Source organism: Echiichthys vipera (assembly GCF_963691815.1).
Source record: "Echiichthys vipera genome assembly, chromosome: 1".
NCBI classification, from domain to species: Eukaryota; Metazoa; Chordata; class Actinopteri; order Perciformes; family Trachinidae; genus Echiichthys; species Echiichthys vipera.
The window spans coordinates 31,594,089-31,622,056 of record NC_139826.1 but is presented as its reverse complement, the minus strand read 5'-3'; the positions used below and the strand labels follow the sequence as shown (position 1 = coordinate 31,622,056).

The following is a 27,968-nucleotide window of genomic DNA, read 5'->3' as shown; positions in this document are numbered from 1 at the left end:
ATAGATACCGTAAAATCCAATGTGCAAAATCAACACATACTTAATGAATAAGTGCAGGGCTGTGTTTAGACATGTGGGAGAGGAGAAAGTGGCTAATAATGAAGAGCTGAAAGAAGGAAAAAAGCTGATAGTGGAAACCAGTGTGGCAGAATATACAGTGCAGTGTCAAGAGCCTTTAGAGTGATAGCATGCTTGAGAGAGGAGCCAGGCTGACTATATTTGCTGGGTGTGGCTGCAGACATGAATCAGTGTGTGTGAAAACTATCACTGCACTGGACAAAATTCCTCAAAACACACAGTATGCACAGTGTAAATGTATAGGACATCATTCAATACTAAATAAGGAGGAATGGAAGAGTTTTTATATTTTATTCACTCAGACAAAATTGGGATTTTTGTGTTGATGTGTCTATTTACACGGACTTCTCGGGCGTTGCTCTCTGGCTACATTTTAGGACCTTTTAAGACTTCCAGTTCTACTCCAGTGAGATTATTGTTTAGTCCTCCTATTTAATCAGGAAGAACTTCTGCATATTGAATTGGTTGCTGTTTTAAAAAACAACTTAATTAATGTCTCATGAACATTTATACCCGCAAACTTGATAGGGTTTTTTAGAAAGTTAGAAAACCATAGGAATTTATTAACATGTACCAACAGGTCATTATTACCAGAATACCAGCCAAGGGTTTTTCAAAACATGGTAACCTATACATTTTTCTTATCAATGTCTTTTAACTTATCTTTAAAATGATGTATTAACATTAATAGAGCCATTGGTTACAACTTATTAAACATTTATTTGTTAGGAGGCGGTAAATGCCACCGTGTACATTAAAGAGTGAACAGGTGCATTGTTTTATAAAAAAAAGATCTCACTGCAGATTATTTACGATCTAACTTTGACACAGATTAAGGAGTGAAATAATCTGGTGTCTCTTTGATATTATTGTAAAAAGTCCAACCGAAAGGTCCAGAGCTAAACTTGTGCATTTTTGCTCTCAAGCTTTTGTATCGCGAGAGCAGGGGAAGAAAGTTAAAAAAAAAAAAAAAAAGTTTTGGGTGAAGTTGAGCAGAGAAGGGATGAGGAAAGAGCTAAGCTGTGAGGCAGAGACTCAGTGAGTTTTGCCCTTCTCATCCTCTGGAATGCATCAGCTCCTCTAACTTATCTGTGCAAAGTCAACACACGCAACTGGATGCGCACGAACAGACTCCAAGTGTTACGATGCGCATCTATTTATAGCAGCTCAGCGAAAGCTTTAAGGTGACTTTTCTTCTTCTCCGCAGTTTTCTTCTAAACGTTTATTCAGCAATACCTGCAAGAGAGAGTGAAGTAGTCCTCTGTCGGGTCTGAGGCGAATCTCCTGTTCGGGAGACAAGGTAAAGTTACGACTCACTTCGTGCGCAATTTTTTCCACATTATCATTTTTACACTGCATGCTTTTTCGGCTCTAGGCTTAATTATTTTCTATCTTCATAATGACATAAGTGATATCACAGTGCAGCGGAATTGTTTTTCTTTTGTGCGCAGCATCTCCTGAGCTCGCCTCTGCGTCTTCTCCAAACTTATTTTTTTTTTGTATTGTTTTGCAGCTTTGACTCCAGACTGCAGAGGTCGACGGGGCTGGGGAACTAGTTTAGGAGACTTTTATTCTACCGAGCGCTGGAGTTGTATGCACTTTAGGGTGGATATGCTGGACAGTAAGTGTAGAGGACGGCTGCTGCAGTTGGCCGTGGCTCTGGTGGCCTTGCTGTCGCTCTGCGCCGACTTTGGAGACGCTGCAGAGGTGGTGGACACCGAGGACAGCGAGCCGATGACCAAGCAGACCGACTCCAGAGCAAGCAGAGCCAAGAGGAGGGGAGGGTCGGACGTCCTCAGAGGGTAATGTGACTAAAGATTATCCCTATTAGTCCAATTTGGTGACTTCTTTCCTTTTCTTTTCTTTCACTGTCCCAACCAACTTTTAATTTAAATATGCAGCCCCCTGTGTGTGTCGGAGCAGGTGTTTGTTCTTCTCACGTAGAACTTTCTGATCCTTCATGATAATTGAAGGTCAGAAAACGCTTTTTTAATAAGGCAGACTAAGGCAGAGAGCCCACGAGTGACATTGTCTCTGATGGGAAGTTTGGAGCAAAGTTTACTAATTAAATACTGGCAAGAATATCACATTCCTGCTGACTGCAATAATAAATTACATCCAAACAAAGGAGGCCATTGGTCGTGTGTGGCTGTGGCAGAGAGAGAGAGAGAGAGAGGGAGAGAGAGAGGGAGAGGGAGAGGAGAGAGAGAGAGAGAGAGAGAGAGAGAGAGAGAGAGAGAGAGAGAGAGAGAGAGAGAGAGAGAGAGAGAGAGAGAGAGAGAGAGAGAGAGAGAGTAACAGCCTAATCCTCTTTCTGGCCAAAAACACCACACCCCAGTTGTGGATAAATCACATTTGCAGCTGTACACAGTGGGTCACTGCTGGAGAGGTTGTGTGTGTGTGTGTGTGTGTGTGTGTGTGTGCGCGTGTGTGTGCATGTATGCATGTGAAGAGAGAAAAAGAAAGACAGACAGAAAGAAGAAAAGGAAAGAAAGAAAGTCTGTGTCCAGTGATGACAGCAAACAGCTGATGAAGGTCATACAGTAGACAGCTCAATGAGCGTTCTCCACAGGCAGTTTTATTTGACATGCTTTAAGTTAATTTATCAGAACATCTGGGTTCAGAGGCAGGAAGCGCATACAGGCTGCATACTGTGTCACGCTCACTTACCAGTTTAAGAATGTTTCAGAGATCCAACAGGCTTCATTATTCACCTCGTAGATCTGTTTGGATTACACTGTACAGTATATACACTGACCCCTGGGTCATTAAATGCCCAGTGGGTGGGTATAGATTCACATATGTAGGCCTGTCACAGACCTGTAGGTGGCAGGATGGCCCAGGCGTTCACTTACATGTCAGATGGAATCTTCTTTTTTTTTTAACAGGTGCATCAAATTTCTTAAAACACCTTGTGCAGCATAATATTTTCCTCACCAACAATATTTCGTTTTGGAAAGTGCCAGATGTTGCATGCCAGGCCGCGCCCGACAGTAGCAAGAGCACCGCACACGCTATAACATAGTCCAGTGGTTCCAAACCTGAGGGTTGAGACCCCCACAGTTGGTCACAAGTTGAATATAAGGGGTCAGTAGATAATTGCAGGGGTACACAACACCTTGTAATTTGGCTTTAAACTTTTTTCTTGTGAAATACTTAATAGTTTTACTTATTCAAGACTAATAAAGGAAAATCACTCTTCGATTGAGCTGCTCACTACTCGTGACCCATGATGAGGAGTCATAAGTAGACATCGCTGCATAGTGTGAGGACACAAGCAGAAAATGTGTACTGTTGTGTTCTTGCACAAGATGTTTTTAGAAATTGAATGGACATATAATGATTTTTGGTCTGTGAAAATATAATTTCAGTATTTTGGGAGGTACTGTGCGTTTGCTAATACTGCGAACATCACTGGTATGTTGAGTGACATGACTGGGATCATGTGAAGACTGAATTTTGACCTTTTTGAAGTGTCAGTTTGCCATTATTTCTGATCAGCTGATGAAGTGTTCTGCAGAGCTGGTCAAGAAACAGAAGATTTGGTCTTACAGTATGTGGATCGGTAATCACCGAGAGTCCATCAGTCAACAGATACTGAGCGTCTAAGGACAGAGGGTGTTGGATTTTGTACTGATTGTGAAGCACTTAAAGACACATCTGTGACTGTGGTCGATAAGAATAAAATGGACTTGACATGAGAGCGAGCCAAACTGTGTGACATGGATTATTAACTCTCTGCTGCTGCGCTTTCCACAGACCAAATGTGTGTGGCTCAAGGAACAATGCCTACTGCTGCCCAGGCTGGAAGACCCTGACTGGAGGAAACCAGTGTATTGTTCGTGAGTATCACATCGTTTTTTTCTCTACTGTGGTAAATTCAGGAACTCCCTTCATTAACATCACCGGCAGCAGCAGTTTTCAAAGTTGCAGAGTGTTATTGATAAATAGATAGATAGATAGATAGATGGATGGATGGATGGATAGACAGATAGATAGATAGATAGATAGATAGATGGATGGATAGATAGATAGATGGATGGATGGATAGATAGATAGATGGATGGATGGATGGATGGATAGATAGACAGATAGATAGATAGATAGATAGATAGGTAGATAGATAGACAGACAGACAGACAGACAGACGGATGGATGGATGGATGGATAGATCGATAGATAGATAGATAGATAGATAGATAGATAGATAGATAGATAGATAGATAGATAGATGGACAGACTGATAGACAGATAGATAGATAGATAGATAGATAGATGGACGGACAGACAGACAGACAGACAGACAGACAGATAGATAGATAGATATTTTCCACCTTAGTGGGAGTTTGTCTTTGGCTTCTTCCAAGAATATCAAAGGTACACAAAATACACATAACACTACACACAATTAAAAACATACAAATAAAGAGTAAACATTGTACAATAGTAAAAAATGATGACTACTTATACACACCTCTACAATCGGATGTAGTAAGGACTCATCGTGTGCTATTATAGTCCATGCAGTACCAGTAGATGTTAAGTAAAGGGAAGTGCACATTATATATACTATGAGTCCATACTACAGCAGATTATTGAGGTGTTTATAGGTGATTGTTTAGTCATAATGTGTTATAAAGCCCCTCTAATTTATAACAAGTCAAGAGCATCCATAAAAACATATAAGTCATTACAAGTCGCATCTATAATGTTTGCTTAATGTTTATCTAGTGCATTAGAAAGCATCATGTATGTTTATGAATGTAGTCATGAAGCATTATAATTCACCATGAATGCCCTCATAACTCACTCTAGATGTGGTCTTCATAGAAAGTGTTGCCTCTTTTCTGCTTTTTGTCCATTTGCCTAATTCATGGTACTCATCATACCACCAAATATTTAAAATTGTTTGATCACCCAATAGTTTCATATTAGCAGTGGGTGTTTGGGTGTACAATTGGTGTGGCTAATTATGGCAATAAGCCGACAACATAACATAAAACAAGTGGGAATTGGTCATTAATTTTGCTCCATTTGCTCTGGTATTCAGTGGTTTCTCTTTCTTTTCTCTTTCTTTGTATTTCCTCCCCACCTCTCTCTCTCTCTCTCTCTCTCGCTCTCTCTCTCTCTCTCACTCTCTCTCTCCCTCTCCCTCAATAGACAGGAAGGTATGAAAGGCTGTAGAGTTGTGTGATTGCAGTCTGGCTGTTCGGTTGGCCGGATGCCTGTCGCGGCTCTAATGACATTGTTTAGCAGTGGGGTTCAGGGAGTAGGGGTCAGTGGCTGGACTCTACCTGATGGGTGCTAGGGGCAGGGGACCATGCCAACAACAGTCTGTGGGAAAGAGAACAACTGAGCGAAAAACAGCCAGCGCCAGCTGAAAACACACACTGGTACACATTTATGGTAACGAAACTCTAAGAAGAAAATAGCTTGACGCTGTTGCCAAGTGGGCTTTTATAACTTAATGAAGGTTAAAAAGGAAGATTTGGCCATATTTGGACTGTGGTCTGTTTGAGTTTTGAATTATGAGAGTTCACTATGAGGTTTAGATCGTGCACCAGCACCAAATAAAATTCAAACCTGAAATTCAAACCCTGCAGCGGACAGGCTGACAAGCAACAGACACATAACATACATTTTCTCTCACGCACAATCAAGACAAATCCTGGCACCATAAAGTGAGCATTGGTTATTTTATTGCACCTGACAAAAGATGTTTTTTTTATGTTGTTTGACCGAGTGTCATGTTCTTCTTTGCAGCAATCTGCCGGAGCTCATGTGGAGACGGTTTCTGCTCCAGACCCAACATGTGCACATGTCCCAATGGCCAGATCGCCCCATCCTGTGGATCCAAGTCAGGTCGTTAAACAGCACCGCCCCTTTTACAAGGAGTGGATTTGCTATCATCATCTTGATGGATTTTATAATATAGTGTACTTAGATGGAAGCATTAACTTGTATTTGGACTAAAAAAACACAGCAATGGTATGATTTATGTAAATAGGAGTGTATGTCGAAACTAAGTGTTTTTTTGGAAAGCACAGTCTAGACCACACCCCTGTCTTTGCATTTTTCTAAAATAAAGGAGCTATAATCTAAATAAAAACATTTCACCAAACAGTAACAATAATGACAGGCAGCGACAGGTGATAGATGACAGAAACGTGCAGTCTTGTCATGGCTATTCCTCTGTAGGATGAAAATGAAAGAGATTGTAATTGGCTCAGATGCTTTAGTTAAGACCACGCTTTGCCATGTACATCTTTCTCTCTAAAGTTTTCCTTTCCTCACCATGAGTAATGAGCAGTAACTAGCATGGTACACAAATACAAGATACCAAGCCAAAGAACCTCCTGAAAACATCCCTTGAAACTGCATCAAGCAGTTGATATATGTTGCAATCACGTTCTTGCAAATAGCGGTCAATCTTGTGGGTTGTTGTGTGTGAGTCGTTTGGGTGTGTGTGTGCTTTGGAAGACATCCACAGTCAACATCTCCTCCATGTTGCTCTTCTTGCAGCTCAAAGCACTTCAACCCAATGCGCTCATCTGTTTGCTCACCATAAATTTCTAGGAAATTATATCAGAGCATGACTTTCAAGTTCAGAGTGCGTTCTGTTTATGTTGTAAATCTAATCTGCAGTGTGTGTTTTTGTCCTCTGAATTTAACTTCCAATGTTGCTGTGCGTGCGTGTGTGTGTGTGTGTGTGTGTGTGTGTGTTTGTGCTGTTGTGCCCACAGTCCAACACTGTAATATTCGGTGTATGAACGGGGGAACATGTGCCGAGGACAACTGCCAGTGTCAGAAAGGCTACGTGGGAAACCACTGTGGTCAACGTAAGTATCATCCTGAAAAAACCACAAGACCGCTGTGACACACTTCATTTCCTTTTAAATTTATTCAAGACAAAGAACCTCCATTTCCTAGTATTTTTCCTTGAACTTGTGTTCAGTGCTCATTAGCAAATGCTAGCATCCTATCATGCTAGACTAAGATGTGAGCATGGTTTTCATTAGACATGCTAAACATCAGCATGTTAATGTCATTAGTTTGAGCATGTTGCCATGCCAGAGTTGCTGTGCCAAAGTGCAGCCTCACAAAGCTGCTGGCTTGTTGTAGTTTTGGCCATCCGTATTGGTAATAATACATTTACTCAATTACTGTGCTTACTGTATTAATGTACAACTTTGAGGTACTTTTACTTAATTTGAGTAATTCCATCACTGCTGCTTTATACTCCACTACAATTCGGAGGGAAGTATTATACTGTTAGTTCAATACATTTATTCTTAAGTTACTATTTACTTTGCAGATTCAGAGTAATAATACAAGATATAAATTAAGTAGTACATTGTGATGCAATATAATGGATCCACTTACCCAGCAGTAAATAAAGGGTAATCCAATTTTTTATCTGAAATGTTCCACTCTGCATGATGAGTACTTTTACTGTTGGTACTTGGTATATTTCTTTGCTAAGACTAACTTAAGTAAAAGATCAGAGTACTTCTTCCATCACTGAATAACTCTGTACATACCAAATTACTTGCTGAGACTTATTCAGAAGAGAAATCAAAGGCAAACTGGAAAATGACCAACTCTTTTAAACATCTTCAGCTTCCTGATTCAACTTGCATACAGTAAAGTTATGTGTGCACGGTTTTCCTGTGTGATGAAGGAGCATTGCCTGCAGATTTTACTTCCAAATAAAGTGGTTTAGATAATGTGCTTTAGTTCATCTGTGGCTGGTCTGATCAATGGCTGCTCTGTTTGCTGCCCCATCTGACTTCTTTTTAGTGACTTCATCATGTTGTCAGATCTCTGCAATTAGTTTAGTGACTGCAATGTTACCATAACCAATAGAAATCGTGGCCAAAACCAAGGATCTGTACAAGGCTGGGCTAAATTTGCCCAAGCAACCGCCCATTGGCCCTCTTCGGCTGAGCTGTCCCTCTGGAGGAAATACAAAGATTTATTTTTGCTGTTGTGGTTGCATAGATGCTATTTGAATTAGTTGGTTGTTTTTTGAAGAGTTAATTCAGACTTGAACACTTGACAGAGCAGTTTAAAAAAAAAAAAATATGGGTCCCAAACCCTTTTTTTTAGAGAAATGACAGAAATGCAGAAAGAAAGGTGCATTTTAAAATTAAACCTGGTTTACTTTGGAAATGGGCTTTATATCAAATGACATCATTTTGTTCATCTTTAAAATATAAAGCAATTTACAAATGTAACTTATTTAAAATGTTAATGGATGACACCTTAAATCATAGTGATGGGGTACAAAATGTCTGTGCATGGCACACATGAGAGCCAAACTGTATAAATCAGAAATATCCTTTGAATTCTTTGTCAATGTTGTGTCATTTTTTCTTCTCCAGCGGTTTGTGAAAATGGCTGTCTTAACGGAGGAAGGTGTGTGGCTCCCAACAGATGTGTGTGTACCTACGGCTTCACCGGGGCTCAGTGTGAGAGAGGTAAGGAGCACCACACTCTCAGTACTCAGCATTTCTCTCACTCATCTTACATCAGTCTGTCTCTGTGCCCTACATTCACTACTCACTACTGCCGAAGTGGTTCTTTAAAGCCACACGTGTTGCTTTTGTGAAAACGTGACTCGATGCTGTATGATGGTTGTTTTTTGTGACTGAAGACAATTCCTGCTTAGTCATGCCACCGGCTTCAGGAATGTGCTTTGTTGTGGAACATTTGCATGAGAGCTCAGAAATGACCATTATTTTCCACATCTGCTCTCAAACGGCACTCTGGGGAATGTAATGTCTTTCTAAATATGCGCTGTTTGTTAACTGAAGACCTCCCAACCTCCTGTGGTTGTCCTCTGGCACATGTGAGCAAAGGCTCCACAGTATAAAAGCACACGCAAACTGAGAGTTAGTGAGTGTGCTGGAGGTCTGTGATGGTGATGACTTGTAGAGGTCAAAAGGGTGACCTTGTAAAGCTAATATTTGGATTGGCAGCAGAGCTCCTAATTAGAAACGTCCTTTTTAACGAGGCCATGCTTCAGGGGCCTGTCAGTCGGGTCTGAGCGAGGATTGGTCCTTTGGTTTACATAGTGTTTTCTTCAACCATGCAACTATCAGCCCACTATCTGGTTGCCTGGTGGGTTAGCGCCAGGCCTTATCTGCTGAAGCACACTTCTACATGTTGGGACTTTGGTTTCCACTCTTTCCTGTGGAAGCTGGGTCGAAGGGTTTGTGAGACTGTACTGCACACAGTATGTTCTCGATGTTCATACTTTTCAGGGAACACGAGGAATCTCTGAAACAGTCTGCTGTCGTGTCTAGTGTTATGGTTTCTGATGAGGAAATGATGTACGGGCAAAGGATATGACCACATCTGGTTTTAAAACTTTGATTTGCCATGTAAGGTGACAAGCATGCAAACTGGCCACTCAGTATCAGTATCTTTATGCATGGTTGTTTCTTGTCTGCTACAGTGAAAGTGTTGTTCTATGAGTAAAACAGGCAGACATTTTCTGGTTTGTGTGTGTGTGTGTGTGTGTGTGTGTGTGTGTGTGTGTGTGTGTGTGTGTGTGTGTGTGTGTGTGTGTGTGTGTGTGTGTGTGTGTGTGTGTGTGTGTGTGTGTGTGTGTGTGTGTGTGTGTGTGTGTGTGTGTGTGTGTGTGTGTGTGTGTGTGTGTGTGTGTGTGTGTGTGTGTGTGTGTGTGTGTGTGTGTCAGCTGCTTGGAGACCAACTTCCATTTTCTGTCATTCATCTTAATCTTAACACAGTTCATTGTGCTGAATTGAGGTGTGTCATTGTTTGTTCATGTTTCCATGAAAACAAGATTTGGATCTGCTGAACTGACCAGTTCAGGGTGGTATTAAAGGTTCATGGTGTTGAATATGTTGTATAGTATAATATATTAGGTATGGGTGATATGACAATATTTTTCTATATTGTGTCCATCGGGAAAACCAGCAGCAGAACTTATTAAACTTATAAACAGAATATTTACGTAATTGGAGGACACTTTATGTTCTGATTCTTATTTATTGAATTACCAGAAAATATGCTTTATCATGATGTATATCATTGTGAGATATGAAATGTAGATAGATAGATAGATAGATAGATAGATAGATAGATAGATAGATAGATAGATAGATAGATGGATAGATAGTTTGGTAATTGATAAGTAGCGGAAATTTATTTAGCAAAAAGGCTAAATGCTCTCTGGTTCCAGCTTCTCAAAAGTGAGGATGTGCTGCTTTTTCTGTTTTGTATTATTATTAATTCAGGGTTTGGAGTGTTAGTTGGACAAAACAAGCTATTTGAAAATGTTATGTTTGGCTCTGGGGACTTATGATAGGCATCATTCATGATTTTGTCACATTTAACTGTGTAATTATTATTATTATTATTACATATTATTGATTTATTAATCATAGCCCTGTAATTGATCAGCTATTTTGTCTGTCATCTTGCTTGTGGTTGCACCAAGAGAGGTAGAGAAAGTAGACCAACGGATACAGTGGCGTTTTGGGTTCAGTTACTTTCACTGGAATTTCCTTGGCTGGTATCCATCACCTCCTAAGGGAAGACCATTGTGCTCTCACACAAACACAAGCACATACACAACCCCACACTGTTTTTAATGCAATTTACAGAACCGTGCCCCATTATGTCTTGATTTTATCACATTAGCAAGAACACGAGGTTCTCCACAAACACGTGATCTGACCGGGGGGGATGCACTTAGGTCTCCTTAGATGTGGAAAGATCCTGCCGCAATCAGGGCTTAACATGAACACATCACTGCTGAAGAGCTGTGTGACTTTGAGCTGTGTGCTGCCAAAGCGACTGTCGATCTGCTGACCCGTGATTCCACCACCAGGCACAGCGGACTTCAGTGAAAATGCAGCCTGGTACGTCAACGTGTTCTTTGTTAGTAACAAATTTGATTTAGGCCGGAATGTTGGATTGGTGAGATCCAGCCACACTGCTGCTGATCGCACGCAGCGCTCTTTACTCCTGCTGCAGTCGTTAAGCAATAAAGTTCAACTTTTGGTGTGACGCCATTGAGTCCACTTGGGATGCTGGCCTGAAGCATGGCAGCAAGCGAGATACACAGTCAGTAAGTCAGCAGCCAGAGCACAACAGGGAAATTGGCCAATCAGCTGAGGGACTCTCTTGTCTCTTAATGCCTCAGTGACTTTAACCGATTAGGCTCTGTTCTAGACCAATGAAAACCTCTGTGCCTGTGTGCTAGTGTGTTTGAGTGCGTGCTCAACTTGTTAGTCCTGGGAGAATGGAGAAATCCGCTGAAGAGCCAACAGGGAAGGCCCCACCCAGATAGAAGACCCAATGACACACGCATGGAAACACACAAACACATGCACAGATGCATGTGCACGAATTACGCAAACCTTAAGGCATGTGAAGATGCTGTGAGCCATCTACACTACACCATCTGCAAGGTGTAGTTTTGGATAGGATGGCTATGGAAAGGTGGTCAGATTTTTGTGAGTGTGTGGACAAACATTTTGGAGTTAATCCAGGAAACTCTTTTGACCCACTTCCCGGCGGGCTTCCCTCCTGTTCACACCGAGGCTGTTGTTGTGCATAAAGTTACCGGTCATTGAGGAAGCCAAAATTTCTATTGTGTTCCAAAACAAACTGGACCTCTGCATGGATATGAAATCACCTGCTAATGAGAGTGAAAACAAACTATCCACTCCCATATTCAGATGCATGTTTACCGATGCAGCTGCCATACTACCTTAACATGTTTCCAAAAGTAGAGCGGTAAAGCAAAAACAAGAGCAGCATTTTTGTAAGTTTTGGTTTGTTTTGAGATCATCTCTGGCTAGACTGCGGATGAGGGGCTGGGACATTGGCTGAGATTCTGTGTGTGTGTGTGTGTGTGTTTGAGTGTGTTTGTGTGTGTGAACATGCGCGATTGCTCCCAGATGTACAGGACATGGGTGGATCCCCCAGCTGTATGCAGTTCACAGAGACACAGTAAGATGACAGATGAAATGACACCACTTTCACCCTACAGCTGTCCGCCTCTCCCTGTTTTACCTCAGCTGACTGTTTAAGTGCTGCGCTTGTATTTGCTTTATTTCATGCTCAGATCTTTGTGTTTTTAGTGTGTTAGCTCTCCTTCACTAACAGCTGTAATGAGCAGGTATAATGTCAGATGGATTATGCGTGGCAGCCCGACAGTAATAACACATAAACTTTAATCTGATGAAAAGAGAAACTTAAGTTCTTTACACAGTCTGCTGTACTCAGCTTATACGGGCGCCATCTAAAAATTTTCCATAGCAGCTATAATTGCCTATTTTTCCTATATACGGTGTATTCCTTTGTTGTCATAGGTAAGGCACATAGTGTAGGCTTTAAGATACCTGGCAACTGGTTGGGTTTGTTGCTGAATGTCATTGAAAGCCTCGATGGAAGAAGTTTTCAGATCTTTTTGCTTAAGTAAATTACAACACTGTTAAGCTATTCAATTTCAAGTTAAAGTCATGCATTTCATAATTCAAAGTTAAAGCAGAAGTTTAACTTGAAGTTTTACTTTCACACGGAAAATACTAATTTTGCAGAAAGCCTCATTTGAGTTTGACTTTTAAAGGAATAGTTTGTAATTTTGAAAATACAATCATTAGCATTTTTTTCCGGAAAGAATTATACCACTCGCTTATCGATCAGTTAAATATGAAGCTAGTTCAACTACAGCTAGCCTGGCTCTGTCTGAAAGTAACAAAATTCTGCCTACCCACACCACTAAAGTTCACTTATTAGGAAATTATAAATTGTTAATTTAATCCATAGATGTGTAAAAACAACAGGTTGCAGGTTTTACGGGGGGTTACGTGCCGGGCTGTTTAGGATAGAGTGACAGAGCCAGGTTAGCTTTTTCCAGCCTAAGTCTATGCTACTGTATGCTAATGTAACTGGCTGCTGGAGGTAGTTTCATTTACCATAGAAACATGAAAGTGTCTTAAATGTTGTAGCTGGTCCAGCTGGTGCTACCTTGTTGTACATACATACATGTATTAGATAGTTATGCTACAATGCATAGTATGATCTGAGTTTAGATTGTGTTTAGCACACAACTGAATCTTTAAAAGTAGCACATACTAACTTTGTGGTAGCTCTGTAATTAATGTGAATTAAGAAGTACAAGCTTTCCATGTGATGTGATGTCGTGGTGTAGAGGTTGCCCAATTGGGAATACTCAAAGTACCTCAAAACTGTACTTGAGTAAATGTACTTTCCTCCGCTGGGTGGATGGAGACGTAGACTAAGAATCAAAAGCATTTGGTCTACAGTAGAGCCTGAGCAGGAGGGAGTGAGAAAGAGAGATGACCCAGTTCTGTTTCACACAGCGCTGGTGCCAGAGGCAGAGAGACCGTGGAGGCTGTGGTGCACGTGACGGGTCTGGGCTGGGCCCCGGTCCACACGGGAAACGCACAATGTCTCGTTTGTTTTAAACGACTGCGCTGTTGGAACTGGTCTCCCTCTTTCCTCTTGCTGTCTGTTGTCTGCCGTGAAATGTGGAAATGATTTTTGCTTTTGGATTTCGGCCAGATTCTTTTGGGAGGGATGAGTTTTTCTCTCTCTCTTTTCTCTCTGTCCCTATCTCTTTTTCACCATCTTCCAATCCTTCACCTGATAAGATTCGGTGATTTTGTTAAATCCATGGGGAGTTTGCAACTAAGGAGTGGTGTTTGGAGTGAGGATGAAGTTAGAGGATAAATGCATGCAAGCAGTGTGATCAGGGGAATGAGGATTAAACCAGTTTGAAGGGCAGGAGAGGTGAAGAATCTTGACGGAGGGACTTTCTTCACACTCTTGAGCTCATATTTATTATAAGCTATTTAGTTTTAATTCTAGGCTGCTGTAGCTAGTGTGGAAATCACCTACTGTGTTCCATAGACACGCCCTGTCAGTCAGACTCTGCCGGCCATAGGGATGATGACCTATTCCCTAGATCATTTATTATTACAACATTGATAAAAAGCAGCACACTACATGGTGAATGTGTCATATTGCTTTAAAACACAATACAGATGATCATATAACGCACACCAGACTGATTTTACATTTTCTGTGTGTCTCTGCTTATTCTAGCTTGTGTCTTTTACTCTCCACAGCCGCCCACACAACTTTAAAAGGTTTTCCAGACCCTTTCCCTATCTCTGCTTTTCTCTATCTCTCGCTCACACACACATACACACACACACACACACACACACACACATGCACGTAAAATGCACCTGAGAGCCAGACCGCTTAAAATGCCAGAACCAGACAACGCATTCTTTATGGAGTGTGTTACTGTTTGCTCTGCAGCACTTTCATCATATAATGTAAGTGAGTTGTAGATGTCATGCAAAATTGCATTCAGTTTAAGTGTTTCTGTTTCTGCTTGCCAAACAGTTATTCACTCACAGAACCAGGTTCAGGTTCTGGGTTTTTCAGCATTATAAATTCTAGCTTTCTTCATCACAGTTTTGGTTGAAATGTTTCACAAATCAGCTGCTTTGCATTCAGGTTTTAAGTGTTCGACTGGTAACCAAACTTTGATGATTTTCACTGAGTTTGTACTGGAAATACAGAAACAAAGTTAAGTTTCAGCAAAAACAAACTCTTGCTTTGCCTCTGCAGACTACCGCACTGGACCGTGCTTCGCCTCGGTGCATAACCAGATGTGTCAAGGCCAGCTCACAGGCATTGTGTGCACAAAGACTTTGTGCTGCGCCACAGTGGGACGGGCGTGGGGTCACCCTTGTGAGATGTGCCCAGCCCAGCCTCACCCCTGTCGAAGAGGGTTCATACCAAACCACCGGACCGGGGCGTGCCAAGGTAAAGTCTGTTCCTCAGCAATTCGCTCTCTTTTTCTGTTTTTGTCTGTTTTTTTTGTCAGCCTCCCTCCCCGTTCCTTGAGTAAAGTGATGCTTCTATCCTCTCTGCCTGTTTTAACTCCTTCTCCCTCCTTGTCTGCCTTTACCCCTCTCTCTCTCTCTGTCGTCCCCTCATCTCTACCCATCATCCCCTCTCCAGAGGATTAGTTCTAATTGGGTTAAATTGGGGTGGGTGGCAGTGCCTCCTACATGTGTATGGAATGCCCGCAGACACCCGCTGTGGTGGGACTGTCAGAGTCAGTAACACGGGTCAGTGGCAGTGCCACGTGGGAGAGCTCATTTCTGGTAAGACGGCCCTCTGCCTGTCTGCTCCAGACCCAACAACATCAGAACCTCTGCAGGGGAGGCGGACCTGAGCCAGGACCCAGAGGAGCGCTCTGAGACTGCATCAGGTCAAAGCCTCCTGGAGGTTTTCAGCCTGACACCTACATTTTAATCATTCATTAAATGAAATTCATTTCATCATCAATGTAACTCATAAAATCACAGATTTCAAGTTTTTCTTCCATAGTTGTTGGAAGTATAGATTGAATAAACCCATTACTCTAGATCAACTCTCTAATGATGGCATAGTGTCCCTTTCACAACCTTAACTTCCTGTTTCACTGTAGACAGATCTTTTCTGTATTTTATCTCTTCCTTGATCAACTTTGCTTCAATTTCTGTTCCTCCTGCAGGAGAAGTTCCTCTCTCTCTCTCTTTTCCTTTGTCACTCTGTTAGTCGGACTGTTTAAACAGACCCAATTTCAATCCATCCAAATCAAGGCGTGCACACAGTTGTGTTAATGTTAGCCCATGTATGTGTTGCTCTCTTACGCCTGAACAGACTTTACTTTGCCATATCTGTGTCATTTTTCTTGTTCTGTACATTAAAGGGATCTGTGCGTTCAAGTACAAGTGTTTGTGAGTGTGTATTAATTGTATGCTTTATGTACAGATGTGGATGAGTGCCAGGCCATCCCTGGCATCTGTCAAGGAGGAAACTGTATCAACACAGTGGGATCCTTTGAATGTAAATGCCCCGCTGGGCACAAGTTCAACGAGGTCTCACAGAAATGTGATGGTAAGAATCAAGCTAGAGGCTATGCCTGACTTTCAGTGTTAGCTTGAATGACAGAGTAGGCTAAAATAAATGATTTTAAAAGTCCCTAATTAACAATGTGAAAGTAGAGTTAAAAGCTACATCCGTCTCGTTGTGGTTAACTTTACCTCAGTCGCTGGTATTCTGATTATTACTTTGTGTGCAAAGACCACACATAAGCCACTTTGCCCTTCCCTTGAAATGCATTTAATTAAACCAAAGCAGCATTCAGCTTTCTTTAAATATTCCTATTTCACACTTAATTGTGAGGCTTCAAAGAGATTCCCCCCACCTATGCATGTGTTAAAGACCGAAACATTTTCCTGACAAATGAAAAGTTCTATTCATGAGCAATAAATCGCTCCATTACGAAATTCAATACACTTGTTGCAACAACCTTACTTGGTCTGGTATGACCTGTAGCTATTGGTAGCTGATATAAGCTAAAGTAAGTACATTTTATTAAAATATTTCTGTATGATACACTTGCTGACTGCTCCACTTGTGCTGCTGTTTAGCATCGTAGCTAAATGGCAACAAATAATTTAGCATTTAGTATTACTGTCATTTGTAGTCACAGTGGCCGCTATTCAGCAAAACTTTAATAGTTTGACTTTAAACCAGCTACTTAGCCAGATGTGTCGATGCACAATATGAATTAAGAGAATGTCAGTGAAAATTATGTCTGCATGTGTTTTGAAAAGCATTCACACCAAATCAGGCGTTGTGGTGATTAGTGCAGAGTTATGTACCAGTGTGGGAGAGTCCCTTATTGTAAATGGTCCATTTGTATCTCCATGGTGCAAGAGTTTAGCCGTGCTGCTTGTAAACCAGGTTCTACGACTGATTGCCTGTTCACATCATCAGATTAGAGAAACACATTTCATAATAACTGTCTGCCTATCATTATGGTGGCGGTGCACAAGGCAAATTGAGTGACTACACGTGAAGCATAACGTTACTCTCCATTGTGTTTTGTCTGATTACATGATTGATGATGATGATTATGTGGTTACGTGATTGGCCACTGCAGTGTGATGCTGGATTGTGTTTCTCCAAAAGTTGATTGTTTTCGCCGCAATGCCTGATTTGGTGTGAATGCAGCCTTACAGATTTATAAGATCAAAATCTTTTCCTACTTTGTAATTCTGACCACTGAGAGACTTATTATATTATATTTTTGAATGTTTCTGGCTCTGAAAAATGTTAAATAAAATCTGTCTCTCTGCACCACTGCTGTTGTTCCACACATAAAGACCCACAGTTACCCTGTGAAAAATATTGGCTCATTAAGACATGAAGATGACAATTTCCAGACCACGTTTAGCTCTGACTGAGCAGGCTTTTGTGGCACTCATTTGCAGAGTGAAATATGTGCTATTTTATGCCCAGAAATAATTGCCGGAAAACTTCTGGACTGTGTAAAAGACATTTCAAACGGGTCTAAGTTACAGTCTATTTCTTAACAGACTTTGTGCAATAGTGCTAACAGAGGAGCAGCTTCAGAGGCCCCTGGATTTAATATCCTGTGACAATGCCTTATTTCCATCGTCATTGCCAACATGTGCTCTAGTTCCTAGATATGCACAAGTTAGTTTTTTGTTTATCCGCTTTCACCGACAGTTGTGCTAACTGTGCAGGTTTTTAGAAAACAGGAAGCAACCAAAAATGTTTTTGAGACATACTTGATCGTTTTTTTGTCTTTTCCTCCCCTCCTCTCCCTTCAGATCTGGACGAGTGTTCAAACATTCCAGGTCTCTGCGGTGTAGGTGAATGCACTAATACTGTTGGCAGCTACCTGTGCAAGTGTCCCCAGGGTTATTACACCTCTTTGGACGGATCCAAGTGCATAGGTGAGCTGTCATTGACTGCATTTTTTTTGCTTTGTTTTATTGTTTCTAGGATAGATGAAATATGAGACAAAGCAGTTGAGCAAAAAAGGTGCTGCCTCTTTCTCTTTCCTTTTCCACCCCATTTTGGTTCTTCTGCCTTCATGCCTGGCACTGAGCGCAGAAAGAACTGAAATCTGTCCAACGTTGCAGCTGGTAGAATTTAGGTCAGTAGTCACTTGTTTCTAGTTCCACAACAGTGAACTATATTATCTTCAAACTGAGGAGGATACGTGAGGAGAGAAGTAAAGCGAACTCAGGTGACTTTGTTTTTTGACGTCGCAGTTGGAAGTTTAGTGCGTGTGAATGGTGAAGTGTGTACATGCTGAGAGGTTGATAAAAGTCTAACACATGTACACGTACACACACACACTCTCACACACACACACACACACACACACACACACACACACACACACACACACACACACACACACACACACACACACACACACACACACACACACACTCACTCACACACACACACACACACACACACACACACACACACACACACACACACACACACACACACACACACACACACACCAGAGAAGCCTGTTAAATTCAGTTCAGCTCAGTTTGACCCAAAACAGAACAGGGAGGAATTTGGGTCAGAGAAGTCCACTTGATGTACACGCACATACTCCCACGTGCATGTATACACACATGCATTTACACACAAACATGCAAACACACGCTTACATTACCCCCTCAGGAGAGGATGTTTGTGAGGAAGGAATGTCTGAGTTTCTTGCTCCAGAGAACTGTTGCGCAAAAAATCTTGGTCTTTTCCCATTTCTCGTTTCCCATGCCGCAATGTCTACTCCGACCCCTGAAGGGCCCAGCTATTTTTCCTTCAATCAACCCTACGCTTGCGTGACATCTTGTCAAACTTAACCAAGCAATCCGTGGTGTAACCTGTCAGTTTATCCACGTGAATATGCTGTATGGGCTGTGTGTGAAACAAGACATGATATATTTATGTTAATAGGGAACCTGAGTGTTAGTCATGCTGGTGCACAGTGCCAGAAATTGCAGGATATAGAAAAAGGTTCTCATAAATAAGAATTGTGGACCATTCGAAGTGGCTTCCATCATCCAAATGATGGAAAATCTGAAGCAACGGCTACTTTTTGATGATTGTTCCGCCAGTTTTCTCAACATGCAGACAACACATTTCATATTCCATACAACACGGTTAGTTTAACTTCATGCTGTGTTGTTTCCCACAGATGCTCGGGGTGGGTTCTGCTACGCTAGCTTGCTCAACGGACGCTGCGCCAACCAAAACTCGCAGATGTTGACCAAAGTGCAGTGCTGCTGTGATAGTGGTCGCTGCTGGTCTGATGGGTCCACCCCTGAAATGTGCCCCATTCGTGGAACAGGTGGGGTCACTCACCATCACATGGCTTTACATTTCTTGTTCTCATTGATGTGTCTCCATATCTCAACCTCTTGTTGTTTTTCACATGCTCATTTTTAGAAGAGTACCAGAAACTGTGCATCCAGATCCCTGATGGGAACGGTGGGGGGGTGATACCTGGTCGTGTCCCAGGGAGTCCCGACCTACCTGGCATCTACCCAGTTCCATATCCTGGTCCTGGGCAAGGTCCTGGCCAGGGACCAGTGTTTCCTGGTCAAATTCCCTTTCAGGGACCTGGACAGGGACCGGGACAGGGACCTGGCCAAGGACAATTTCCATTTCCAGGACAACTACCGTTACAGCCTCCTCCACCAGGTATGCTCCAGCTTTCTGCTTTTGTTTGGTTCACGTACTTTCTGGTCTGACTCTGTGGATGTACAATGCTTGACCTCCTACTGGTCTTGTATTGCCATGTTTTAAATCCCAGTTTTGATCCAATCACAACCCACACCCTCCAGCTAACGATCCACAGAAAACTTTGACTTTAATTGTGTACTGATGCAGGGCTGCTTGTTTCATCTGGGTATTGCTGTAAAGTGAAAAAATGACATTGACATCAGAATTCTGAATCATAAAATATGATGACAGATGCTTAAAGATTCATTCAAAAACCTCATTAGAAAATTTGAAAAGTACATTTGCAGAAAATGTCCGATCTGAAGGAAAACATTCTGGCGTGTTTGCAGACCAGACCATGTCAAGAGTTTAATTGGGCAAAATCTTCCACAATAACATTTCCTCCAGAACTGTTTTGCAAGGGAGATTGGCAGAGTTTAGGCTTCTCTTAAGAAAATCAAACAACTCAGAGGTTTTTTGCCTTAATGTAGTGTGTGATAGGTCTGGCTGTGCCAGACTAGATGCTTATGAACTGCCATTTCACTTTATCCAGCAGCTGAGATGTTCATTACTACTGTATGCACATTTTCTGTTGACCAAATGTCTGGTACTGTGGATTTTTATTTGTGTGAATGTTCCTGTCAGGTCCGGCTATTATCCTAACTCAGAACATCACCAACATGTGCCAGGCCTTTCGCAACCTCTGCCTGAATGGCAGATGTATCCCCATGGCGGGTGTTGGATATCGCTGTGAGTGCAACATGGGCTTCAAGTTGAATGGAAGAGGAGAGTGCTTCGGTAAGTTCTAACAGTGAGGATCAAGTTTCTGGAGCATCAGACTGGAGGTGAAGAGGATTTATGAGCTATATGTTTGTTCTCCAGATGAGGATGAATGTGAAAGAAGCCCATGTGCACACGGAGAATGTTTAAACACCCCTGGGTCTTATGTCTGTCAGTGTCCTGCTGGATTCCAGACTACTGCAACCAGGACAGAGTGCCGAGGTTACACACATTCACACACGGACACACACGTGTGCATACACACTTAAGAAGATGTATGTGTTTACTGTATCTGTTTGTTTCTGCCAGATCTGGACGAGTGTGTGGCCAACGGTCGTATCTGCAACAATGGCCGCTGTGTGAACACTGTTGGCAGCTTCCATTGTGTCTGCAACGCTGGATTCGAGATTTCAGCAGATGGCAAAAACTGTCAAGGTCTGTCAAATTCTGATATCTGCTTTTTGTGGAGTTGAGACATTTTTAAAGGGTAGTTTTCTGTAACAACCACAGTATATGTAATAATGTTTTTGTTAAATGGACCATGGATCTGTTGGAGGTGGTGATTTAATACCAATGCCTGTAGGCATGTGTTATAATACACATGTTTGGAATTATTTAAGCCTATTAACTACAAAATATGTACGTAAGTTATATTACTACCAACCTTTTTCCAAAATACTCCATATTATTGATATCTAGTTCTTACCTTGTAGGCATACTTCCCATTCATTTCCATTTGTTATAAATTCTTACAAGTCTTGCAAACTTTCTTTAGATAGGTAGTACATCCCAGGAAACATTTTGTTGCTCTTAATGGGCCAGTATACTCAGTCAGAACTGCTGTGGAGGGTCAAATAGCTTTGGAACCCCCATAAATACCTTCCAGGGCGGACTGCACCTTTTATCCCCTTTTTTTAAACGATATTATGTCTCCTCCCTTTGTATGATGACCGGCTTTTCACCCGCCGTTTGGAAAAGTTATAAACACCAGTCAAATCTCCTGTCAAATTATATTATTGACACATGGGAGTTAAGGCATTGACTGTATCGAAAATTCTGCCTGTTCTGTTCAAGCATGCTCTAAAATTTAAGAGTTGGCTGCTCAAAAAGAAACATTTTATGTCCAACATTTTCTGATTTCTATGTTTGCTCAGTGTTTTTCCTCTGGACTTGATATTCTGACAGTACACATAGCTTGCCAGTATAATGATTTGGCAATGGACTATTAATTCTCCAATGTGTGAGTGTCCTTGAATGTACCAAGGAGGGTCTCTGCTTACCATAGCATTTTTGAACAGTAACGATATAACTTTTATTAAAGCAAGCAAGTTCTATTACAGTCTGATTGTCAAGACAGAGAGAAGTCAACTAAAGTGTAGTTAACTCTGGTTAGGGATAATTTAAAGTGCATACAATATGCTTTTTATGTCTGTGCCTCTAACCTGCTATCAATTTGTTTGTTTCTGTTGACCCACAGACCAGGACGAGTGCCTGATCAGGAACATGTGCCTTAATGGACTGTGTATCAATGAAGATGGCAGCTTCAAATGCATCTGTAAACCTGGATTCCTGCTTGGCACCAGTGGACGCATGTGTGTTGGTGAGTTTGTCAGAAAGACTCACAGATTAATACAATCACATCTCCATTCTAATGTAAGTGGCTGCATCACCAGAAGATTCTTTGAGTAGACTGATCTTTTGACCTGCATCTTCACCTAGCTTTGAAGCTGGCTACCTCTCTGGCATGTTAGTGGTTCTTAGCAAAAAAGCCAAAAATCCCCCTAAAAGCCTGAGGGAACTCCCTCAGCATCCTGGCAGACCAGCTGGACACACAGAAAGCTGGGGCCCGCCTGTTTTGAGATTCTAGCAGACAGCCTTTGCTAAACTTCCCTAAAACAGAGATTTGGAGTCCTGAAATTCTAAAAACATTCCACAATAAGCACTGGATTGATTAGGAGATGCAAGCAAAGGGACATTGCTGTTGTACCATTATTTTAAAGATGTACTCTGTAAGATATTCATCTCTTTAATTGTCTTTTAAGTTATCTATCAAATAATGAGTTAGAACAATGGTAATTGATCATATGACACACTAATGAAAGCACTTTTACTTTGCCTTTTTGTCGAATATTCCAATGTTCATTTCTGTGGCGACAATCAAGGGCTAGATGTAAATAAGCCACCATGTTAGTGGTGCTGCTGAAAGCGCTTGCTCTTCCAGACTAACTGGCCACTTACGGTTATGCTGCGTTCACTTGTAATAGGAAATCAGGAACTTCCATCTTGAGTCAGGCTTGTAGTAAGGGCAGAAGTATAATAGGAACATGAGTGTGCGTATGGATTTAAGAGGGTAACATATAGGTGATGGACTGGTAGAAGAGAGGTGAATAAAAGAGAAATAGTCAACACACAGTGACCTTGAATGTGACAAGATGGAGTGCTCTAAAAGAACAGGCTCGCCTGCAATTATATCTTACCGCCAAGGAGGCTGCTAGAAACAACATCTCATTTCTTATGGATTATGCCTTTAAATTAATGTAATGTTTAAAGTCCCCCTCCAAAAATGTGTTTCTTCTTCAGTTTATGTTCCCTAAAATGTCTGAGATTGAATGCAGTGACTCGTCTCCAATTCTGTTACGAGAGAGGTGTTTACACATTCCTCTCCTAAAGGACGAGATTTCTGCGCATTTCTCTGAAATTTGAGATTTATACGTATTCCGAGCAAGCTTTAGTTAAAACGTCATTAAAAGACAAGCCAATCGCTGTCTTGTATGAGGGAATAAATTCTACACAACACCAACAAAGAAACGTGAAACCTCCGGCACAGAGCACACTGTTAGCCTCGCAAGATCGCTCTATTGTATTTTACTCGCAGATCAGTCTGGTAACGTGCGACGAAGTTTGGAGCCGTTTGCCAAGCAAATGAACAGATCAGCGTTGGTTTTGAGGCAGGTTTAAGTATGCCTCAACGCTCTGTTAGTACGTCATATGTTCGTTCATCTGATTGGTTGATTTGGCCTGTCTATCACAAACATAGGTGGTGATAGACAGTTGCTTTATCCAATCAGCAACCAGTATTTTCACCCCTTCCCAAAACATCTCTAAACAAGAGTTACCAGATGGATATGCTGAGCAAATGCGAATCATGCAAATCAGTCCATCTGTCAGAGTCAGGTTAGCAGACTGTCAGTACAGAGAGAAAACCCACTGCCATCGTTGCTGTCAGCCACTGTTACAGGCTAACTGACGTCTGACTTATGCTATGTTCAGGCCGAAACTATAGTTGCAGATCACTTTTGTCCAGTAAGCCATCCCAAGGCTCCGTGGGCAGCCATCCGCCTAAGGGGCTCAGCTGCCCCCCTGCCTCCTGTCTGATGCAGCTTAAACATGTAAAATGCTCGTCTACCTCAGGGAGAAGCTCTCAATACATTGGCACAAGCAACGGAGGGCGGGACGAGGCCAAATACAGAATTTTTTAGTAAAGGACAAAGAGTAGATGTGCTTCCAGCACTCTCTATGTAGGAAATCTTGCTAAACAAAAAAATTATCATAACTAAATATTTTAAAACCTGTCTGGAGTGGGGCTTAGAAAATAAGTATGATGAATCCAACAAATGCCCCATAAAGAACTGTCTTTTGCAGCCATTTTGCTCCACGTGGCTTCAGATACAAACGTTTGATCTCCCAGACACTGACCCGGTTAAGTCATAGCAGAATAAATAAAAAGGAGAGGCGGTGTGGGTGAAGTGTCCTGATGAGTGCAGCCAATAATGAAATGTGTAGTCTAAAGGGGCCCTGGGGCCTCATCATTTATATCTATAGTCTTATACCCAACACACCCAGACAGAACACACACATTCAAACACACACTTATGCATGCATGCCATCTCATTATTTACATTCATTATGATAATTATTGTAATATGCTGATGGGATCAAGAAGAAGGAAAATAAATGTTTTATTAGTTGATGTCATAAAACTCACACTTTGCAGCGGTTTTAACTTTTTTTTTTTCAAATTAATCTTGCAGCTGGAGACTTCAAAAACGTCTGCTTAAGCAAGGAATGGGTTTATTTCCAGCTTAAACCATTCATTCTGTGAAGAGAAGTTTATTAATAAACGATTTTGCTGATTCTGTTTCTAGACATTGATGAGTGTGAGACTCAAGGCATGTGTATGAACGGCCACTGCGTCAACACGGAGGGATCCTTCCGCTGTGAGTGTATGGCCGGGATGGCTGTGGGCCTTGATGGACGGGTCTGTGTTGGTGAGTAAATGTTTTCTTTCCAGGAATGGTTCATGTGTTCATTTTGGATACCGTGGCAAACAGTCACATCAGGGGCAAGACACACCTTCTTATTGAATCTGGCATGTGTCCCCCTTGTTTCAGTCTGGTGATTGGGAAAAGCTTTTACCAAAATGTTGTTCCCACTTTTCTAAGCAACCGAAAGCTCAGAGTGAGCATTGATTAAGGATTAATCACACATCTGTCTACACATGTTAACCAGAATACAAATATTTTCCAGTCCAGTGATGAAATAAGCAAAACCGATAGTTACAAAGCAGAGAATAATCACATTATTATAAACTTCATAGACAGCTCATCCTGTTAATCTGTTGCAACACATGCCTGCTATAATTTATGAGCATGTGTTGATAAATACTGTCCTGCATCCTTGTGCTCCATTCCCCTGGATTGGCACTCGGAGCCTTTATTTTCAACATTCCTATGACCCCGAATGACATTTCTTTGTGTATTGTGTGGGACATTGAAATGCTTGTTGTTCGGACTGGGTGAGTTTTTCATCAGGATGATATTAGCACATGAGAATGCCTTAAAACCCTGTATATTATGGTGAGAAAGAACAACTGTTTCTTTTACCAGTGTTGTTGTTTATTGGAACTAAGGACTCTCACCATCCTCCGATCTCTTGCCTCATTTCTGTTTCTCACACGCTCTTGTCTTGTTTTGTCCGAAACAGATACACATATGCGCAGCTCATGTTATGGTGGCTACAAGCGAGGGCAGTGTGTTAGGCCTTTATTTGGAGCTGTGACCAAGTCGGAGTGCTGCTGTGCCAGCACGGAGTACGCCTACGGAGAGCCCTGCCAGCCCTGCCCACCACAAAGCTCTGGTACGGATATTCAAATCACTCCACTCCACATATAGAGCTACAGACACACACACAGCTTGTGTTTGATTCAAAACACACCCGTCAAAGTCAGGATAGCCAGATTAAATGCCTCATTTTCTCTGACATAACAGCCTGTATTTCATAAATGACAGAATAGCGGTGATGAAGCCACGGCTAAGTTGTTTGACAGAGTTGCCACAGTTAGGAGACACTGAGAGCCTCCACATACACACACAAAAACATACACAAACACACACACACACACACAAACTATCCAGTCACTTCTCATTAGTCCTGCCAATTAAAGTTTCTATATCAAAAGACGCCAGAGCTGCACCACATTAAGGCGACGGTTTTATATACATCTAAATGAGAAAGCATGGAAATGGATAATGACATGGTATTAAATGGTTCACTTTGAGATTTCTTGGATTTTGGCAAATGCGATATTTTCTCAAGCGCTGTCATTTTTCCTTCTTATCAACCAAACTGTGCTGTTTGTGTGGTTTTTTTGCAGCCGAGTTCCTGGCTCTGTGCCCCAGTGGCATTGGTATAAGTGGCGATTCAAGAGGTAACGAACACCAACAACGTACAACACATTGTTTGTGTTTCATTGATATTAAAACAGAGAGCTTGCAGGAACCAAAAAGCTCTATGCATTGAATTACTTAGGTTTTTTTTCCTACTGTGACGCTCAAAAATGTATTCTTCTCTTCCTCAGATATTAACGAGTGTGCCCTCGATCCTGACATCTGCCAAAATGGGGTGTGTGAGAATATGTTGAGGACATACAAATGCACCTGCAATGAAGGCTTTGAGGTCGACCTCACAGGCAAAAACTGCATCGGTAGGTTACCTGCTCTATAATGTCCACGTCCTCTGTTAAAAAACACCAGTGTGAGGGAAGTCATCATGTCTCTCTCTCTATGTGTGTCCCCTCAGATATTGATGAGTGTCTGATGAACAGGCTGCTGTGTGATAACGGTCTGTGCAGGAACACACCAGGCAGTTTCACCTGTCAGTGTCCCAAAGGATACGTCTTTGATACTGAGACGGACGTCTGCGGGGGTCAGAGACTCATTCATTCTGTTGTTCATTACAATGTCACTTCATCACTGCATGTACAATGTCTGCGATCTCAGATTGATAAGAGAAAAACACAAATCAGGGTCTTGTTTTTGTCTCCGCAGATGTGGATGAGTGTCTGTCTAACCCCTGTGTTAATGGAGACTGCAGGAACAGCCAAGGGTCCTTTGTGTGTTTGTGTTCAGTCGGTAGTTCACTGGACAGCTCTGGGCTGGAGTGTATCGGTAAGTGTTGTTTGAATTTGATATTATTGCGGAAACATAGAAATAATAAAGATTTATATGAAAGAAACCCACATTTTGACTTATTTTAACCTAACGTTAATTAATAGTGTAATATATTAAAAAATGTTCAATGTGGTTTAAAAAGAAACATTTTTTATTAACAGAAACTGTCTAGCCTTAAGTTGAATATTGCAGCAGCTCAGTGATTAAAATGTGGAACATTTAAATGAAACGAGCGCCTAGTGGAGCTTGGAGAAACTGGTTATCCTGTCTAGGTTAAGTTGACTGCTAGTTAGCAAACCAGCTTTTATTTTAGAACAGCTCCGGAGATAAATCACATGTAAGATTAACTGATTAACTACAAAATTTTGGCATCAAATAACATTTACTGACACACAATAAGTGCCAAACCAGCCTGTCTGATTTACTTCCATAAAACTGAAAGTCTAGTAAAATAATTTTTTTTTATAAAAACAGAGACTACTAAGAGCACCTGCTGGCTGAAGATAGTCAATAATCGCTGTGAGGTCAACATCAACGGGGCGACACTGAAGTCCCACTGCTGCGCCACACTGGGAGAAGCCTGGAACAGTCCATGTGCGAAATGTGAAAAAGGTGAGTTGATCAATATGCACCATATCGCACATTTTAGTAAACCATATAACTGCATTGGCTGACTTTGTATTGCATGCCCTCCTTTCTCAGATCCAATCTGTGGCAAAGGCTTCGCTAGAGTCAAAGGAAATGTCTGTGAAGGTAAAATGTGACGTAAGAAGTGTAAAGTTAATTTGAGTAATGTGAAACACTGGAGCTGTTGTTGATGTTGCTCCATTTTCTCCGCTGACCGTCAGATGTGGATGAGTGTCAAGTCTTTCCCGGAGTGTGTATCAACGGAAAGTGCATCAACACACCAGGCTCCTTTTTCTGTCAGTGTCCTCCGGGAATGACCGTTGATGTCAGCGGCAGGACCTGCATTGGTGGGTACTGTGTGTACCAAAACCAAACCTCACAGTGTTACAAAATTACAAC

General features: G+C 41.7%; 1 protein-coding gene across 1 annotated transcript in view; it reads left to right on the top strand.

The window, feature by feature from the left end:
- The first annotated feature begins 1,112 nt into the window (after positions 1 to 1,112).
- fbn1 (fibrillin 1) overlaps positions 1,113 to 27,968 on the top strand; it is a 68,740-nt gene continuing 41,884 nt past the window's right edge. The window contains exons 1-24 of the mRNA XM_083913322.1: positions 1,113 to 1,378; positions 1,592 to 1,880; positions 3,838 to 3,920; positions 5,842 to 5,940; positions 6,822 to 6,917; positions 8,463 to 8,558; positions 14,725 to 14,922; positions 15,919 to 16,044; positions 17,790 to 17,915; positions 19,187 to 19,339; positions 19,438 to 19,692; positions 20,359 to 20,511; positions 20,596 to 20,715; positions 20,803 to 20,928; positions 21,971 to 22,093; positions 24,639 to 24,761; positions 25,477 to 25,629; positions 26,147 to 26,200; positions 26,351 to 26,476; positions 26,572 to 26,697; positions 26,820 to 26,939; positions 27,417 to 27,554; positions 27,645 to 27,695; positions 27,791 to 27,916. Coding sequence (XP_083769448.1) covers positions 1,672 to 1,880; positions 3,838 to 3,920; positions 5,842 to 5,940; positions 6,822 to 6,917; positions 8,463 to 8,558; positions 14,725 to 14,922; positions 15,919 to 16,044; positions 17,790 to 17,915; positions 19,187 to 19,339; positions 19,438 to 19,692; positions 20,359 to 20,511; positions 20,596 to 20,715; positions 20,803 to 20,928; positions 21,971 to 22,093; positions 24,639 to 24,761; positions 25,477 to 25,629; positions 26,147 to 26,200; positions 26,351 to 26,476; positions 26,572 to 26,697; positions 26,820 to 26,939; positions 27,417 to 27,554; positions 27,645 to 27,695; positions 27,791 to 27,916 — 2,980 coding nt within the window. The 5' untranslated portion in view covers positions 1,113 to 1,378; positions 1,592 to 1,671. The remainder of the gene's footprint in view (positions 1,379 to 1,591; positions 1,881 to 3,837; positions 3,921 to 5,841; positions 5,941 to 6,821; positions 6,918 to 8,462; positions 8,559 to 14,724; positions 14,923 to 15,918; positions 16,045 to 17,789; positions 17,916 to 19,186; positions 19,340 to 19,437; positions 19,693 to 20,358; positions 20,512 to 20,595; positions 20,716 to 20,802; positions 20,929 to 21,970; positions 22,094 to 24,638; positions 24,762 to 25,476; positions 25,630 to 26,146; positions 26,201 to 26,350; positions 26,477 to 26,571; positions 26,698 to 26,819; positions 26,940 to 27,416; positions 27,555 to 27,644; positions 27,696 to 27,790; positions 27,917 to 27,968) is intronic.